General features: G+C 43.9%; 1 protein-coding gene across 1 annotated transcript in view; it reads left to right on the top strand.

The window, feature by feature from the left end:
• PREX2 (phosphatidylinositol-3,4,5-trisphosphate dependent Rac exchange factor 2) overlaps positions 1-18,515 on the top strand; it is a 1,250,200-nt gene that overhangs the window by 671,174 nt on the left and 560,511 nt on the right. Inside the window, exon 24 of the mRNA XM_085605489.1 lies at positions 16,953-17,114. Coding sequence (XP_085461615.1) covers positions 16,953-17,114 — 162 coding nt within the window. The remainder of the gene's footprint in view (positions 1-16,952; positions 17,115-18,515) is intronic.

The raw sequence follows: 18,515 nt of genomic DNA, 5'->3' as shown, positions 1-18,515 counted from the left end.
AGTCAAAACTCTTGGACGCATCCGGCAAGCGCACTGCATCACAAGCTGCCAACATATGGCGTATCACCAATACACAAGCGTTACTGGCTAGATATGACAGGGCCCATTATGACGAGCTAGAAGCCATAATGCAACACCTCCCTGACAAATACAAAAACAGGGCAAACGAGTTAATTTAGGAGGGCAAAACCATCACTAATACCTCCATCCGTTGTGCCCTAGATGCAGCAGACACCGCCTCCAGGGCCATCAATACTAGCATCCTCCTCCGTCGCCATGCCTGGCTCAGGATCTCAGGATTTAAACCAGAAGTGCAAGCTTCCATCCTGAACCATCCCTTTCACCAGGAACATCTGTTCGGCCCAAAAGTGGATGAGGCCCTAGAAAAAATGAAAAAAGACACCGACACGGCGAAATCTATGGGAGCATAAACAATCACACCCTCCCAGGCATTTCTTTCGCCGTTCATCCTTTCGGAGTACATCCAGAGGCTACTCCTCTGATACTGCTTCCACGTCATACAAAGCTCCTACCCACAAGGGGTTACCAAAGAGGCGGCTACAGGGACAACAATAATAAAGGCAGAGGCAAAACAAACACCGCCTGCTCTGCCACCACACCTACCCAATGACTTCCCTCCATTCTCCCCAGACTATCCCACTCCGGTCGAGGGCAGACTCCAAAATTTCCTTCATGTCTGGGCTACCATCACCTCAGACAAATGGGTGACACAAATAATTCGGTCAGGCTACTGCCTAGAACTAATGTCTACCCCCCCAAACATTCCACCCAGATAACGCCCAATGTCACAGGAACATCTAGCATTACTAAAGCAGGAGGTAATCTCCCACCTACAAAAAGGGGCGATAGAACACGTTCCTACCAACAAACGAAATCTGGGGGTTTACTCCCTATATTTTCTCATACCAAAAAGGGACGAGACTCTACGGCCCATCATAGACCTCCAGGACCTAAACACATACATACACTCAGACCATTTTCACATGGTAACACTTCAGCAGGTACTTCCCCTGCTCTCCCAAAATGACTTCCTGACCACTTTAGACCTAAAAGACGCTTACTTACACATTTCTGTACACCACGCTCACAGGAGGAAGTTCCTCAGATTCATAGTGGACAACCAACACTACCAATTCAAAGTACTCCCATTCGGAGTCACAACAGCATCACGGGTATTCACCAAGTGCCTAGCAGTCGTGGCAGCACATCTCAGGAGACAACACATCCATGTCTTCTCATACCTAGACGACTGGCTAATAAAAGCCAGTTCATACAACCAGTGTGTACAACACATGCATGCCACTATCCAGCTACTTTACCAACTGGGCTTCACGGTAAACCACACAAAGTCCCATCTGCAACCGTACCACGTAAAACAATACCTCGGTGCCACCATAGACACCTCAAAAGCGCTAGCCTACCCCAGTCCGGCCAGGATCACAAGCATTCAGGCTCTACGTGCAAAATTTACAGCACAACACTGTCTTCCAGCTCGAGTGTTTATGCAACTAATCGGGATGATGGCCTCTTGCATATTCATAGTACCTCACGCAAGACTCCAGATGCGTCCTCTCCAAGAGTGCTTAGAGCGCCAATGGAACCAGGCCCAAGATCAATTAACAGATCTGGTGTTAGTAGACTGTCGTACCCATCACTCTCTGCAGTGGTGGACCACCAAAAACCTTTCCAAAGGGCGACCGTTCCTGGACCCGGTTCCTCAGATAATACTGACAACGGACGCATCGCTCTCCGGCTGGGGAGCACACCTGTTACATCACAGCATGCAGGGCAGATGGACACCTCAACAAAAGTTACTCCACATCAACCATCTGGAGTTACTAGCAATATTCTTAGCCCTGAAATCCTTCCAAACACAGATTTCAGGCAAAACAGTCCTAGTCCGCACAGACAACATGACAGCCATGTACTACATACAAAAACAAGGCAGCCCACACTCTCCACAGCTCTCTCAGCTAGCACAGAGCATATGGAGATGGGCCATACCCCAGAAAATCTTTCTCCTGGCCCAACATGTCCCAGGAGTCCAAAACACTATGGCCGATCTACTCAGCAGACAGACACAACAGACCCACGAGTGGGAACTACATCCACAAGTTCTTCACCCGTACTTTCAACTGTGGGGGCATCCACAGATAGACCTCTTCGCCACCCACGAAAACGCCAAATGCCCAAGCATCACCGCCAGATATCCACACCCATTGTCCAAAGGCAATGCGATATGGATGAACTGGTCAGGCAAATTTGCGTACGCTTTTCCGCCTCTCCCACTCATTCCACTAGTGGTGCGCAAACTGCAGCAACACTCCCTCACTCTCATACTAGTAGCTCCAACTTGGGCCAGACAACCGTGGTACACCACACAGCTGGAATTATCTGTAGTACCACACCAAAAGTTACACCTCTCTCCACACCTCTTAACCCAGAACCATGGAGAGATCAGACACCCGGACCCAGCTCAGCTCAACCTAGCGATCTGGCTCCTGAAATCCTAGAATTCGGTTACCTCAATCTTCCCCCTGACTGTATGAACGTCATCAAAGAAGCTAGGCGACCCACCACTAGAGCGTGCTACGCCGCCAAGTGGAAACGTTTTGTTGTCTACTGTCACAACAATACCATCAATCCCCTAGATGTGTCCATTCAACACATCATAGGCTATTTACTACACCTACAAAGATGCAATCTAGCCTATACGTCTATTAGACTGCACCTCACAGCCATAGCAGCTTATCTGCAAAACAGGCAACAGCTATCACTTTTTAGAGTACCTGCCATTAAAGCCTTAATGGAAGGCCTTAAAAGGATAATTCCACCCAGACTGCCACCCTCACCTGTGTGGAACCTAAACATCGTTCTCTCCAGACTAATGGGGCCTCCCTTCGAACCTCTGCACAAATGTGAACTCCAATTCCTAACATGGAAAACCGCTTTTCTTGTAGCCATCACTTCCCTCAGAAGGGTCAGTGAGATACAAGCACTTACAATTCAATAACCTTTTCTGCAAATGCACCATAACAAGGTTGTTCTCCGTGCCAACCCAAAATTTCTCCCTAAAGTCATTTCTCCCTTTCACATAAACCAAGCGGTAGAACTACCAGTTTTCTTCTCGCAACCACAAACCGTTGCGGAAAGAGCTCTTCACACACTAGATGTCAAAAGAGCCTTACTCTACTACATACAGAGAACACAGCCTTTCCGTAAGACCAAACAGCTGTTTGTCTCTTTCTCTCCACCGCACAAGGGCATCCCCATCTCCAAGTCGGGAATAGCTAGATGGATTGTCAAATGCATTCAGATTTGCTACCACAAAGCTAAACGAACGCTATCCGTTCCCCCTAAAGCCCACTCTACACGCAAAATAGGGGCTTCAATGGCATTTTTAGGGGGAACAACCTTTACAACGCAACTTTTACAACGCACTACCATTACAACGCATTTTTTACAACGCATAATCCATTACAACGCATGACATTACAACGCATGACACTACAACGCATTTTTAAAAACTACCTTTACAACGCATTCCATTACAACGCATACTACCATTACAACGCATACCATTACAACGCATAATATTACTAATACTATCCAACACTTACCCTACTGATGCACCCCCTGGAGTTAGAATAGTAATTTTTACCCCTATACTATCCAACACTTACCCTACTGATGCACCCCCTGGAGTTAGAATAGTAATTTTTACCCCTATACTATCCAACACTTACCCTACTGATGCACCCCCTGGAGTTAGAATAGTAATTTTTACCCCTACACTATCCAACACTTACCCTACTGTTGCACCCCCTGGAGTTAGAATAGTAATTTTTACCCCTACACTATCCAACACTTACCTTACTGTTGCACCCCCTGGAGTTAGAATAGTAATTTTTACCCCTATACTATCCAACACTTACCCTACTGATGCACCCCCTGGAGTTAGAATAGTAATTTTTACCCCTATACTATCCAACACTTACCTTACTGATGCACCCCCTGGAGTTAGAATAGTAATTTTTACCCCTATACTATCCAACACTTACCCTACTGATGCACCCCCTGGAGTTAGAATAGTAATTTTTACCCCTATATTATCCAACACTTACCCTACTGATGCACCCCCTGGAGTTAGAATAGTAATTTTTACCCCTATACTATCCAACACTTACCCTACTGATGCACCCCCTGGAGTTAGAATAGTAATTTTTACCCCTACACTATCCAACACTTACCCTACTGTTGCACCCCCTGGAGTTAGAATAGTAATTTTTACCCCTACACTATCCAACACTTACCTTACTGTTGCACCCCCTGGAGTTAGAATAGTAATTTTTACCCCTATACTATCTAATACTTACCTTAAATGTAATTTAATATTATGCGTTGTAATGGTATGCGTTGTAAAGGTAGTATGCGTTGTAATGGTAATACGTTGTAAAGGTATTTTTTAAAAATGCGTTGTAGTGTACTGCGTTGTAAAGTCATGCGTTGTAATGGATTATGCGTTGTAAAAAATGCGTTGTAAGTGCATGCGTTGTAAAAGTGTGCGTTGTAACGTCATACATCCCATTTTTAGGGAACATCCCATTAGATGATATCTGCAGAGCAGCTACATGGTCAACACCGCACAATTTCACTAAACACTATTGTGTAGATGTGCAAACTAAGCAACAAGCTAGTGTGGGACAGGCTGTACTCAAAACATTATTCCAAACCACTGCAACAGATACGGGTGGTCGCCGCTAAGGGTGGGTACTGCTATATAATCTATGCACAAGTGTGTAATCTGCAGCTCATATGCCTCAAACGGAATATGCTACTTACCAGTATGCATCTGTTCTTGGCATGTAGAGCTGCAGATCTACACACGCCCACCCGCCTCCTCGGCTACCTTTATCTGTTCCAGTTTATCTTATTTAGATACAACACACATGGGCATCTTTCCTGTTATTACTATGCTCCATCTTTCCCTGTTGGCGAAGAACAGTCTGAGGATGGAGCCGAAGCCCATGCGCAATACGATCCAAAGGAGGAGTCACCGACCTCGTGACTTTCAAAGACTTTCCAAGAGGAAAAACAACTGCAAACGTCCGGGCCCAACACCAGATGGCGATCTATGCACAAGTGTGTAGATCTGAAGCTCTACATGCCAAAAACAGATGCATACTGGTAAGTAGCATATTCCATTCATCATCTTATTTGCCACCACTAAGTGAATGACTGCAGTCTTGGAACTCACAATGCCGTTCATTATGCACTGATTTCTTGACGGCACCATATGTTAGAAATCTCAACTGTTACTGTCTTTTTAGTAATATAATATTCAGTGCCCAAGTAACCTGACTGAGTGTGAGTCAGAAGTCTGGTAAAGTGCACCTTCACAAATGAAATCTCCAAAGTCACTTGAAGGCAGGTAATGACAATTGTCGAGTCATTCCTTTAATGGAAAACCACCATCATCTTCATTATCCTGTAATTCAGAAAGATCAATAATATACTCCTCTAAACAATGATACTTAAACAAAGGAAAGACAGCGCTTTCTTCCTGTCATTCAGGCAAAATATTTACCTCATACATGTTTTGCAAAAATGCTCTGGAACATAGGAAAAGACTAGTCACTTTCCACCCTGGTTTGAATATCTTCTGTTAACTTAGGTTATGTTAGGTCCGGTTAGCTTATGTTAAGTTATCTTAGGTTATATTGGGTTATGTTTTGACATGTGACCTTTGTACTCGTATTGAAGATATTGTGAAGCACAAAGTGGCCTTCAGTTTGTTTATATTTCCAGAGGATGGCTGAATGCACTGAGAAAGAATTTCCAATCATTATCTCTATGTAAGTTTGAGGAGCTTCCCGTACCAAAGCATCTGAGCGCCCCAGTTTCCTGCCTAGAACATATCACTTCAACATTATGGTCAAGAAAGATGGGCCCGTTTGATAAAAAGCTTGACGTACAATACAAATTACGTAAAGAATTACCCTTTTCTTGACTGGTAGGAAGGTGAGAATCACCAGAATCAGGGAGACCTCCTCCTGCTGCTTTGTTCTCGTGAGCTGTGCACCACTTTCTTATGAATTTTCCATAACTTTCAGAAAAGCTCGCTTTGAAGGACTCACTAAAATTGATTCACATAGTGTTACCCGCCTGAATCACATATTATACCCATCGCCGTATCAAGTGGAATGCTATGGATAATGTTCACAGTGTTTCAGAGCAAGAAGATAGGCTTCACCACTTGTGCATTTTTGAGAGTGTGAACTAGATCACACTCTATGAAGGCAATTTGATTTTTAGCAAAAGAGGATGCTATAGGGCATGTTCCAAAACAATAAAGCCCATAATGGTGGCAAGTTGAGTGATACATCCTGTGTCACATCATGTTTTCAGTCTTAGTTGGGTTTAACTTCAACTATGCATTTGTCAGTCATTAACTTTTAATTTGTAAATGGTCTTGGATCATTCATATTTGTGATTTCTCCTGTAGGGCAATATGAACGATTTTTGAATGTTTACACAATGATGATTTGTTTTATTAGTGGGATCAGATGTGATTTCAAACAATGGTACTCGAGTTGAATCTAGTGAGACAGCGTATTTCCTTTGGTATATGAGTGAGTTCAGGTACAGTTAAGTTTCAACTTGGTCACTAATAGTATACTAAGGTTGTATGCATAATGAATAATTGTGACAGTCTTTTTAGAAGAATCTTGTAGCTGATGTGCAGAGGCTGAGGACAGTTTTGCAGCGTGAATCTGTCTGAATTCACTATGCTGTGCATTATTCCGCCATCTAGTAGTTGGGTCCGGAATTGTAGCCTTTCTGCTCTTTTTTTTTTTTCGTGGCCCAGGTGGGCGTCGCCATACCACCATTTGGTGTCCTTCGTGACGTTGATGCGCTTCCTCCGGAAGCTCCCACCTTTGGTCTCCATCTTCAAATTCTTTTTTCCGCCGTTGGATCTGAATCGTTACCGAAAAGTTCCGGAGAGTTGGAGAGAGAATCGACGAAAATAGCAGAAAATCGTCGAAAATCACATATTTCAACTCCGACTACTGGTCAGGCAACCGGGACGAAGAGGGAGAAGGTTTTCAGTCGAGATCTCGACGTTCAACGGAAAATGCGCACACAGGGGGCTCCCTGAGCGCGGGAATGGACAAAACACCTTTCAAGTTTTGCACCAATTGCCACCACAAATACGCCCAGAAGTACCAGCATCCGGTCTGCAACCTCTGCCTGCCACTCGACCACTACTGCGAGGACTGCAACGCATGCTCGGTGTTCACACCCAAGACCCTCAGAGTAAGAGGCAGAGAAGGGTGAACTACACCATGCAAGGACAGGGCCCACCTCCATCGCTCCAAGACGTGGGCCTCTCCAGTGGAGAGGAGGACAACATCGCAGAAGGACCGTAGGACTGCACGGTCCTCGAAGTCCAAAAGAAAACATCGAAGGAGGTAAGAGAGTCGCTGACCCACAGACACTCGAGCGACACTCGTAAGAGTGAAGCAAAGTCCTCGAAAGGAGCATTGCCATAGAAGCACCCGGCGAAAGCAACAGCACCCAAGGACAAACAGCCCAGCGGATTCTTCGAAAAGGACTCCCAGTCAGCGAAAACCCATGAAAAATCAAGGTTGTCGAAGGATGCCCCTGAAAAGGACACCTCGACGCCGAGAAAAGAAGGGTCAGCAACGACTTCGACAACCCCGAAGCGAAGCGCTCAAACTCTCGATGCCGAACAAGCTGCCGAGATGGGGGGAAAGAAAAGGAGGCTTGAGGCTGAAATGGCGAGCATCCTGCAACGCAAGAAGGACTTCGACAAAAAGATGAGCCACTACACCATTCCCGCCGAAGCCCGTGGTCGAGGTCGAAAGGGCCGTCGAAGTACCTGACCTGCCGAAAATGCCTGAACCGGTCGAGGAACAGGAGGAGGAGGCCCTGTATTACTTCGAGAGCGAAGGAGAGGAAGATCAGCAAACCTACCAGGACTCGACGTCCTCGGAGGCGCAAGACTTGGAGTGGCATGACCTCGACGCTGAATTGACAAAAGGAGTAAACACATACCCTTCGAGGCCTTCACCACCAGACGATACATGGGTCTATAATATGGTGGCTAAAAAGGCTGCAGAGACATATGGAGTAAAATTGGAGGAGGAGAAGCCCAAGGCGTGTTTTCTCCTGGAAACTCTGTTACCTCAACAAACAAGGAGTCAGTTCCTGCCCATGCTCCCTAGTGTGCTGGACCAGGGCAGGGAAGCTTTCAGGGAGCCAGCTGTGTGTAAGTCAGTGACCCCGAGGACAGAAAAGAAGTACAAACACTCCTCAAAGGACCCTTCATACATTCAGGGATCAGTGTCAGCCGATTCAATAATAACAGCAACGGCTAGGAAGAGGACCAATGTACTCACAAATGCCGGACCACCTCGAGACAAGGAGAGTAGAAGGATGGACCTCATGGGGAGGAAAGTAGAATGGAGTGCAGCGACTCAATGGTGCATCGCCAACTCAAACGCTCTAATCAACAGGCATGCATACCAACACTGGGAGGAAGTGGGGCAACTCCTAAAACGTCTACCAGATCAGCACCAGCAAAGGGTAGCCCACCTGGTAGAGGAAGGGAAGAACATGGCGAACACATGTTTGAAGTTGGCCTTGGATGCGGCGGAGATGTCCAGCAAGCAAATGATGATTGGGGTGACAGAGAAAAGGCACGCATGGCTCAGGATTTCAGGCTTCAAGCCGGAGGTTCAAAACAACCTCCTGAACACTCCCTTCAATGGAGAGCAACTTTTTGGAAAGCCGGTTGACGACAAGTTGACTCAGCTCAAGAAGGATAACGAAACAGCAAGGTTCATGGGAGCACTGCAGTTCAGAGGGATGAGAAGGGGTACACCCTCAAAAAGGCCAAATGGTAGGGAAAGCAACCTACCTAGTACATCGCATCAAACCTTCCAACAAGGTTATCAAGGAAACGGCCAGGGCCAGCAGCAGCAGGGACAGCAGCAGCAGAACTGGCAGTACCAGCCACAAGGCCAGTCCTTTCGAGGGTGCAGAGGATGACAGGCACGGAGAACAGGGCAACAACCTCTCTAGGGAGGCATCAAAACAGAAGACAAAAACAAAACCTGATTTTACAAAACAAACAGTTCCTCGAACATATAACACCAGTAGGAGGCAGAATAAGGGACTTCCTCCAGGAATGAAGGATGGTCACAATGGACAAATGGATACTAAACATCATGCAATACGGCTACTTTATAGAGCTAGAGAAGCAACCACCAAACAGAAGACCAAAGAACAAGGTGCACTCAGCAATGGAACTTTCACTTTTGCTACTTGAAGCGCAGGAACTTCTCAGCAAGGAGGCAATAGAAATAGTGCAGTGCAAGGAAAGGAACAAGTATTCTACTCCACGTACTTCCTCATACCAAAAGTGGATCAAACACTAAGACCTATTCTAGATCTAAGGATCTTAAACAAGTTCATAAGGACACAAAGATTCAAAATGACATCTCTGCAAGAGGTAATACCCCAGATACAGGAGGGGGATTACATGGCAACTATAGACTTAAAAGAGGCGTACTAACACATCCCCATCAAGAAAGAACACAAACGCCTACTAAGGTTTGTTATCAACCAAACTCACTACCAGTTTGCAGTACTAGCATTCGGACTGAAATCCGCACCAAGGGTGTTTAAAAAGTACCTAGCAGACGTAGCAGCGCACCTAAGGAGGCAAGGGATACACGTATACCCCTACCTCAACGACTGGCTCGTAAAAGCAAGCTCTTACAGCCAATGCAAACAACACATCCAGCAGGTGATACAAACACTAATCCAACTGGGTTTTTCAATCCATTGGGGAAAATGTTCAATAGAACCGGAACAGATGAAGATATTCTTAGGAGCAGAGATAAACACCATACAGGGCAAGGTGTTCCACAGCACAAAGAGAACCTTGGCAATACTGAAGGAGACACGTCTTTACCGCAGGGGGGCAAGCTGTGACAGTGAGGACAGTGAGCAAGCTAATGGGAATCATGGCATCATGCATACACCTGGTCCCAAATATTCACCTCCACATGAGACCGTTCCAGGAATGGATACAGCAGCAATGGTCACAGGCAACAGGGAGTTGGGGAGATCTAGTGGTTGTCACACATGCAGTGCATCAGGAAATAGCGTGGTTAATCAAGGAAAACATGTCACAGGGGAAGCCATTCAGACAGCCAACTCCAACAGTGACCATCGCAACAGACGCCTCCCAGCTGGGGTGGGGCACGCACATGAACAAACTCAAGGTGACGGGGTTATGGTCGCAGCAGGGTGTGGTCAAACACATCAACTACCTAGAGCTGAAAACAGTGTTCCTAGTCTCAAAAGCCTTTCAGAAGGAGAGGGTGTTGATCCAGACAGACAACACAACTACCATGTTCTACATCAACAAACAAGGAGGAACACAATCAGTAGCACTATCAAGGCTTGCACAGGAAATATGGACATGGGCCATTCCACTAAGGATAGACCTACTAGCAGTACATCTCCCAGGGAAGGACAATGTGGAAGCAGACAGACTCAGCAGGCAAACGTCAGCATCCCACGAATGGGAGCTCAACCAGCAGGAAATAGAGAAACTATTCCGGAAATAGGGTACACCGCAAATAGACCTATTTGCAACTCACCAAAATGCAAAATGCCAACACTTCACATCCAGACAACCAGACCATCGGTCCTAAGGGATTGCGCTATGGATAAGTTGGTCAAAGACATTTGCATACGCTTTTCCCCCGATACCACTGATACACAGGGTACTCAACAAATGCAGGATCAGCAACATGACACTAATACTAATAGCACCTCAGTGGACCAGATAGTCCTGGTTCTCACAAATAGTAGAAATGGCGCAAGCACCAGTACACAGATTCCCAAAGAGAAGGGACCAGTTAACGATGCAGGACGGAAGGGTGCTACACCCAGAGCCAGAGAGCCTCAGCCTAGCAGCATGGCTCCTGAAGACCTAGAATTTGCACACCTCAATCTACCAGCAAGCACAATGGCGGTGCTCAGGGAGGCAACGAGACCTACCACAAGGAAGTGCTACACAGCAAAGTGGAGAAGATTCTCCGAATGGTGCAGTAGGGAGAAACTGCAAAGAAAAATTACAAGGGAATCAACAGTACTAAAATACTTAACGCATCTACTCAAGAGCCTTACCTACAGATACCTACAGATACACAATGATAGGATTGTAATGAGAACGGACCCACATTTCATGCCAAAGGTGGTGTCACGGTTCCACATCAATCAGACAATCCAAATACCAAGTTTTTTCCAAAAACCAACCACAAGCACAGAAAGCACAGAAAGCGCGCTATACACGCTGGACGCCAGGAGGGCAGTAATGCACTATATAGAGAGGACAAAGGAGTGCAGAAAGACAAAGCAGTTCTTTGTATCCTTTGCAAGCAGTTTATTGGGACGACCAGCTAACAAAAACACCATTGCACGGTGGATTGCACAAACTATACAACTCTGCCACAAACAAGGAGGACAACAGTTACAAGGAACAGCCCATGCTCACTCAAAATTAAGAAAGGACCAACAATTGCGTTTCTAGCAAACACACCTATTCAAGACATTTGCCAAGCCGCAACATGGTCTTCGGTGCACACGTTCACTAAGCACTACTGTGTAGATATTCAAATGAACAAGGAAGCGCAAGTGGGACAGAAAGTCTTACAAAACATATTCAGTAACCAGAGCTCATCTTCCACCCAGCCACCACAATAACAACAAACCGCTACAAAGTCTATGCACAGCATAGTGAATCCAGAAAGATTCACGCTGCAAAACGTATAGTTTCTTACCTGTCGGTGTAGTTTTGCTGCTTGAAGACTTTCTGGATTCACTAGAGATCCCACCATCCTCTGCCAGAAGGAAATGACAGGAGGAAATGGATAAAAACAGGAATAAGACTTTAAAGGTTAAAAGAAGAGACAGAGTAACACCAGACAAGAAAAAAAGAATCCATAGATGGCGACCAAAGGTGGGAGCTTCTGGAGGAAGCCTGTCAACGTCACGAAGGACACCAAATGGTGGTATGTCGATGCCCACCTGGGTCACGAAAAAAAAAAAAGAGAAGAAAGACTACGATTCCGGACCCAACCACTAGATGGCAGAATAATGCACAGCATAGTGAATCCACAAAGTCTCCTAGCTGCAAAACTACACCGACAGGTAAGAAACTATACGTTTTAACAAAATCAGAGTGCTCACATTATATTTTACCATAAAAAGTTTTCAGCTAGTCCATAGTGACAATTATGAAAGATTCCTGGTTCTATGCCTTTGATCTTCTACCAGAAAATCCATATTTTCATTAGTTTCCAGCACAGATTAGGCTTATAATTTCACAGAAGTTTGCAGAAGTGTAGCATTAACCTGTAGATTGAAAAAAAAATCATATGGATGTACAGGGTCCACGGAAGGGTTTAAGGGGCTGTTGTTGCGGCCTTTCTTAGTCTCATTTGCACTTCATTTTATAAGAAAGGGCAGATTTTCTAATGAAAAGGTCAATTTAGGGTTCAGTTACTAATGGTTGGAATATTGCTGCCGGTAAATGAGCATTTATTGATCCAGAAGAGTGCTGTTGGTACTGGATTATTATATGGGCTGTGTGAGTGGGTCACAATTACAGGTGTTCTTACTTTACACTCTAGTAATTAATTCTCTGGATAGTATATGTGGGCTAGTGACTATTGTCCACTATGACTTAAGTTGTTTCATGAATAGTTTGGCTGTTTGTTAGGAAAAACCTGCATAAATAATTTTACAGTTCAAAATGGTTGCATTGTATTTTTTAGAACATTTGAATCCCTAATCATGAAGAAGTTTAAACAATGATTCTGTAAGGCAGTGGATTGGAAAATCCTTGAACAAATGGTCTTTAGACAACTTTTCTCTTCTTGGACTCTTATCTCTCTCTTGCCACCTCTTCTAGCCTCCATTCACTAATTCTTTACAAAGGTTAACCTGTTCAGATGCTCCTTCATAAAGTCAGCCTGTTAGAAATGGGGTCTCTAGTTGGCACTGGTTTGCACCCTGTACAAGTAGGGATCCTCACTCTAGTCAGGGTAAGGGAGTCACACAGCTAGATAACCCCAGCTTCACCCACTTGGTAGCTTGGCAAGTAAGGCTTATCTCAGAGGCAATGTGTAAAGCATATGTACATACACACATAATAATACAGTGAAAATATTACCAAAGGAGCCCACATCAGTTTAGAAAAATTGTTAATATTTATGTGAATAAAACAAGCCCAAAACGTTAAAGATCCAACATACACAAGTTAAGATATCACTTAAAAAACATTAAGCAAGTTTAGTCCATAGAAATCAATGGATGCAGTTGTTTTAGCACAAAGTACCTTAGATGCATCAAAAATCGAAGGCGGTGCAAAGGCGCAGGGAAATAAGGTGCCAGAAAAGCAAAGCAATGCATCGGTTTCTTACTCCACAGGGAAGGTGATGCATCTGTTCCTTATTGGCAGGGATATTTCAACTATGGCTATAGGATCTATACTGAGTGTCCCATAGAACTCTTTCACAACTTTTTTCATTTGAGCCTGGGTACTCACCGCCATCAGGCGCCTCTAACTATTTGAAGGCCCGATGTGTACGTTCCCTCAAAGTCAGGCTAGATATCTTCACAACCTGTGTGACTCTAGATGTACTTGTAAGCTTTATAATCATATGTTGTAGTGTAACATTGATTTCTCATATTTAGTCATTATTTCATCAATTCCATTTGTTCTCTGGTTTCTACAGTCAGCAGATTGACAGAGTTCTTATTTGATTTTCCATTCCCATACTTTTGGGGTCCTTGTGTCTGTGCTGCTCTCTAATAACGACTGTGGGCTTCATTTGGGGTTTGGCATTGTGGAAGTTCTGCCATAAACTGGTGGATCGTTCCACCCCATCAGATTTGTGCTTTCCCTATTTCATTTAGAGTTATGGAACCACTGCTTTTTCATCAGTAAGTCTCATTTGGCTTAGCTGTTGGAAATACCTGACTTTCCATACCATTCAACGCTTGGCCCTCAGGTCTCAGCTGTGGTAGCTCCACCTTATTTAGAGCGGAGCTATCACTACTCATTTTTGCTGCATACACCTGCCATGTTCTCCATGGCGGACCCAGGCAGTGGAAACAAATAGTTTCTATTTTCGACAGGGAGAAAACTCTCTGTATGCGGACCATTAGAAACTCCCTGAGCATCTGGGTCACTTTTAGGCTTCGACTGCACAGCTCTTGCGCTGTGCTTGCAAAATATCTTGTATTAAAAAAAATCTTAAAAGGGGCTTAGAACCCGCCCATTACTTACCTTTACTTACCATTCCTTGAAATCAATGTCTCTCTAATTTCCATGCTTCTGATTGGTCAGCACGCCGACTGCTTTCATTCTGCATGGCTTCCTGCTCTGCCTGTCCATGCCATGGAGCATGACCCAGGTACAGCTTCAACTTACTGGCCAGTAGCTCGTGGCCATTGTCCTTCCATTGGTTACGCACTTTCAAATGTACTTTTTCTAAAATTTGCTATCTAGCACTCCATACAAGTGCCTCTCCTTCCTTCCCGGACTCTCCCCACATCGTTGCCTAGCAACCTTCCCCACTCGCTATTTTTTTTATTTGATTTCTAATGTACTTTGTGCCAGTGGCTTTGTGCGAGTGTTTATTTTATTGGAGTCTTCCTGTCGTGTTCAGATCTTTCTGTGTTTATTTTAAATGCCATTTTGTTGCGATAATATTGCACATTTCGGAAATGGTGAATCAACTTCGAATTTCATGTCAGTGGCTCCGTGCATGTGTTTGTTTTGGGATTAGCTGTGTGTCCTCTCACGGAGTTTATTAATTTTAAAAATGCGTTACAAATGACTGCATTGGGAGGCCTAGTTTCGGTTGAATGGATACGAAATTTCAAAGATTAACCAATTTCAGTGAAAACAAAGTATTCGCCATTTTTGGGTGCTTCTTACAATATACAAATTCAGCTGTGAATTCTGTCAGCGTGCTCAGTTCCATTCAGCTCTTCCCTTTCTTTACCCTATCTCAAACTCCTGCAGAGATACAAAAGTATCTAGGGGCATATCAACAACAACCGGCGATAATTATCGCTGAGTGCACTTAGCGCTTGGATAATTATCGCCGGCTAGCGCCGATTTTTATCACTGAGATAGCGTGCTATTAGCAACGCTTATCTCATCAGCGATAAAAATCCTAGCGCTAACTGGCTAACGTGAGATTATCGCAGGAAACCCAGCGATAATCTCACATTAGCTAGTTGATAGGGACTCACAAATTTAGCCATGATATCCTCCTTCCATAGGATATCATGGCTAAGTCAGTCCTGAAGCAGGTGTTAGGAAAGTAGCGATAACAGGTGTTATCGCTACTTTTCCTGACGCTATGCTTCATAGCATGGGGCTTGATGATAGGAGAAATGTCGCTTAGCGACATTTCTCCTATCATGTCAGGTCAGGAACGCCCACTTTGCATCTCATTAGAGATGCAAAGCTGGGCGTTAGAAATCCCCACGCTAAAGCAAGGTTTCACGCGTTAGCGTGAGCTTGCTAATATAGCAATAAAATTATCGCCGCTTTTCGGCCGAAAACGGCTGCTAAAGCGGCGATAATTTTTTATCGCCTCGTTGTAAATATGCCCCTTAGTTTTTAGGCTATTTGTCATATCTATTTGTATAAACTCGGGTAAATTTGCATTCTCTTTTCCAGTTTAACCAAAGTGCTTTGATGCACATTCTTTGTGTAAGAATTGCTACATTTTAAGAATAAACTATCTTTTCCTGTGAAGGTGCATTATTGTGCCTTCTGGCTACAAGTAATATTCATGCAACACAATATTTTTAAAAACCATGGCCTTACTGAGCAGCAATTGCTACTTTTGTGGCATACTTTCTTTCAGCAAATATGCAACAAATTGCTCCTTGCATGTACGAGGAACTTCCTAAATAAATATTTTTGCCTTATTTAACTATTGCTTATGTAAAGCGAACCAATATTTTGGGATGAAGTTGGAATTATATGAAGATAAAACATCAATATTGTACAACTTAGCATTCAGGCACAAAAGCACATTCTGTATCCCCCCGCCAGTATAATGGCACAATAACCTTTCTTTTGTTACAGAGGCACTTTACTGTTAGCTGTGCCTCTTCGCTCTATTTTTGATCTTTCTGTCTATGGACTTTTGTTCTGAGGATATAACATGATGGTTGCAAATCCCGACTTTGAAAATGGGGACTTATGTTCGAGTTTCTGCATCATTTTACTCTGGGTTCAAGTTGGCATTATATAACAAGCATTGGCGAAGCCAATAGGCTTTGTCAATTTTTTTTTTACATGTTGCAGAGCATTTGATTGCATTTTTAGCCCTGGTTAAACCATTATGAAAAGTCTTGTGCAGTGAAAAATCTAAACACAAATGATTATTTTCTGTATGCAACGTGTCTATGACATTATGCATTTAATGAGCGATTATTCAGCGTACTGGTGAGATGTAAATTAATCCCTCATGCTTTCTAATGCATGCACTCCAAAGGAGGCGGAATGATACAGCAAGCAGCCAACAGTATTGAGGTAAGAAAGCATTACTCTTCAGAGCAATGTATAGTTTAAAGAATTGGCAACCAGCGGCCATTCAAACATCTGCGCTTTCTAGCCAGACCTAGAAAGGGTCGCCATTTCGGCTGATGAAATGCAGCATGATAAGCTGGTATGTTAGGCTTACACTCAAGAGTATTAATTATTTTGTTATCTAATGACAATTTAAAAATGTTGAAAAGCACCGCATTGTATAAAATCACTTATTTCACTGCTCAATTCTTTTTCTACTTCTCGAAAGCTTCTGGAAGCTCTGGCTAAAAGCGATGAGCAATTTGTGGAGAATTGCAATAGCCTGAATTCATTGAACGAAGTCATCCCGGCTGACCTCCAACATAAATTCAATGTCATTTGCAGTGAGAAAATTGAGCACATCCAAAGAAGAGTCTCCAGCTATCGAAAGGTAAAGATGCCTACATTTCTTGCAAATGGGATCTTTTTAGTTCTTTTTCCTTTTTCTATTTATATCACAGATCCCAGGCAGAAGGTCATGGGACTTCCAGCAAGCATTTCCGTTGTTACGGAAAAGTCCCAGTTTTGCCTTGCTTCCCAGAAGAATAAATCTCTTTCACTGACACGTCTTACATCACATGAAGTGTTCTCTTTTTCAAGATAACATTAGGAAGGCACCCTGTGTCCCATATTTCAATAAGGGGAACAGCTCTAAATAACTAATGCACTCCTATGGTACACTCAGTCTGCAGCTTCTGCACTCTTCTGGTATACACAATCTGTAGCTACCGTTTGCCTATGATATACGCAATCTGCATAAATTATGATCATGCCCAGGTTTTCAAACTAAGAAACAAATTGTTGTTTATAAGTCAAAAAAGATAAATCTGTTGTCAGGATGTTACTGTTGTAATGTCAGATTAGGGAAATAGCAAATTAGTGTTTTTTGCTGTGATGTCACAGTGCTGAGAAGTGGCAAAATAGCTCCTTCTCTAGCTTCTCCTGGATCCATGGGGTCTGTATAGACCCATAGACCCAGGGTAGGGGGTGGAAGTACAGAGACTGATATACCCACTTCACCAAGACAGCTGGAGACCAGAAGGAAACCTTTGAATTGGCTGAGAGAGAATTTCGCCCTCCATTTTCTTCCTAAGCAATGCCTGGCTCACAGGCCTAAAACAAAGGCCGGGAGAGGGCCACTATGGGAATTTGCACTCACAGTATACCCGCTTCCTTAACAGAGATAGCAGATTTCTACTATGCTCAGCAGTGGTTGTGTTACAATTACAAAATAGTCCCTGACAGGGGAGATTCACACAGAAAACAATTAATATAGGCATGAAATCAGTGCTATATTAAAGCTGTCCAGCCGGACAGAAAATGTAATAATGTATCAAATCACAAGAATAAAGTGGAACGCAATCCTGCGTCCAACGCTACATATGTAACAAAGACACAAATGAACAGAAATTCACAAATTCAGAAAACGGCTCCGGCAGGACAAAAAATGCTTGTAACTTGTATAAAGAAATGCAACAAGCAAATAGTATGTAGAGACACCGTTACACATCAGTAATTAATTCAATTGCGTTTACGGTGCATATAAGGTCGACGATGTTTCCATCCCATAGAAACAATACTGGTATCATCATCAGGATGTAAAAATTACATCCCTGAGGGAATTTTAGCCAAGAGTAATAGCAGGGGGCAAGCAATGAGGCAATTGCGATAATGTCAGGAAGGAATTACCGCGGTCGCACGGAGGTACGTTAGATCACTTGAGCGTCTTGGCACATAGCAAAGGAGGTAGAGTGGGATTGGGGCAATTCCCAATTGAGGGTACTGGTATTGA

This window comes from Triturus cristatus, chromosome 5_1, assembly GCF_964204655.1.
Source record: "Triturus cristatus chromosome 5_1, aTriCri1.1, whole genome shotgun sequence".
Taxonomy (NCBI): Eukaryota; Metazoa; Chordata; class Amphibia; order Caudata; family Salamandridae; genus Triturus; species Triturus cristatus.
The sequence above is the reverse complement of the archived record's forward strand: the minus strand, read 5'-3'. Positions and strand labels throughout refer to the sequence as shown.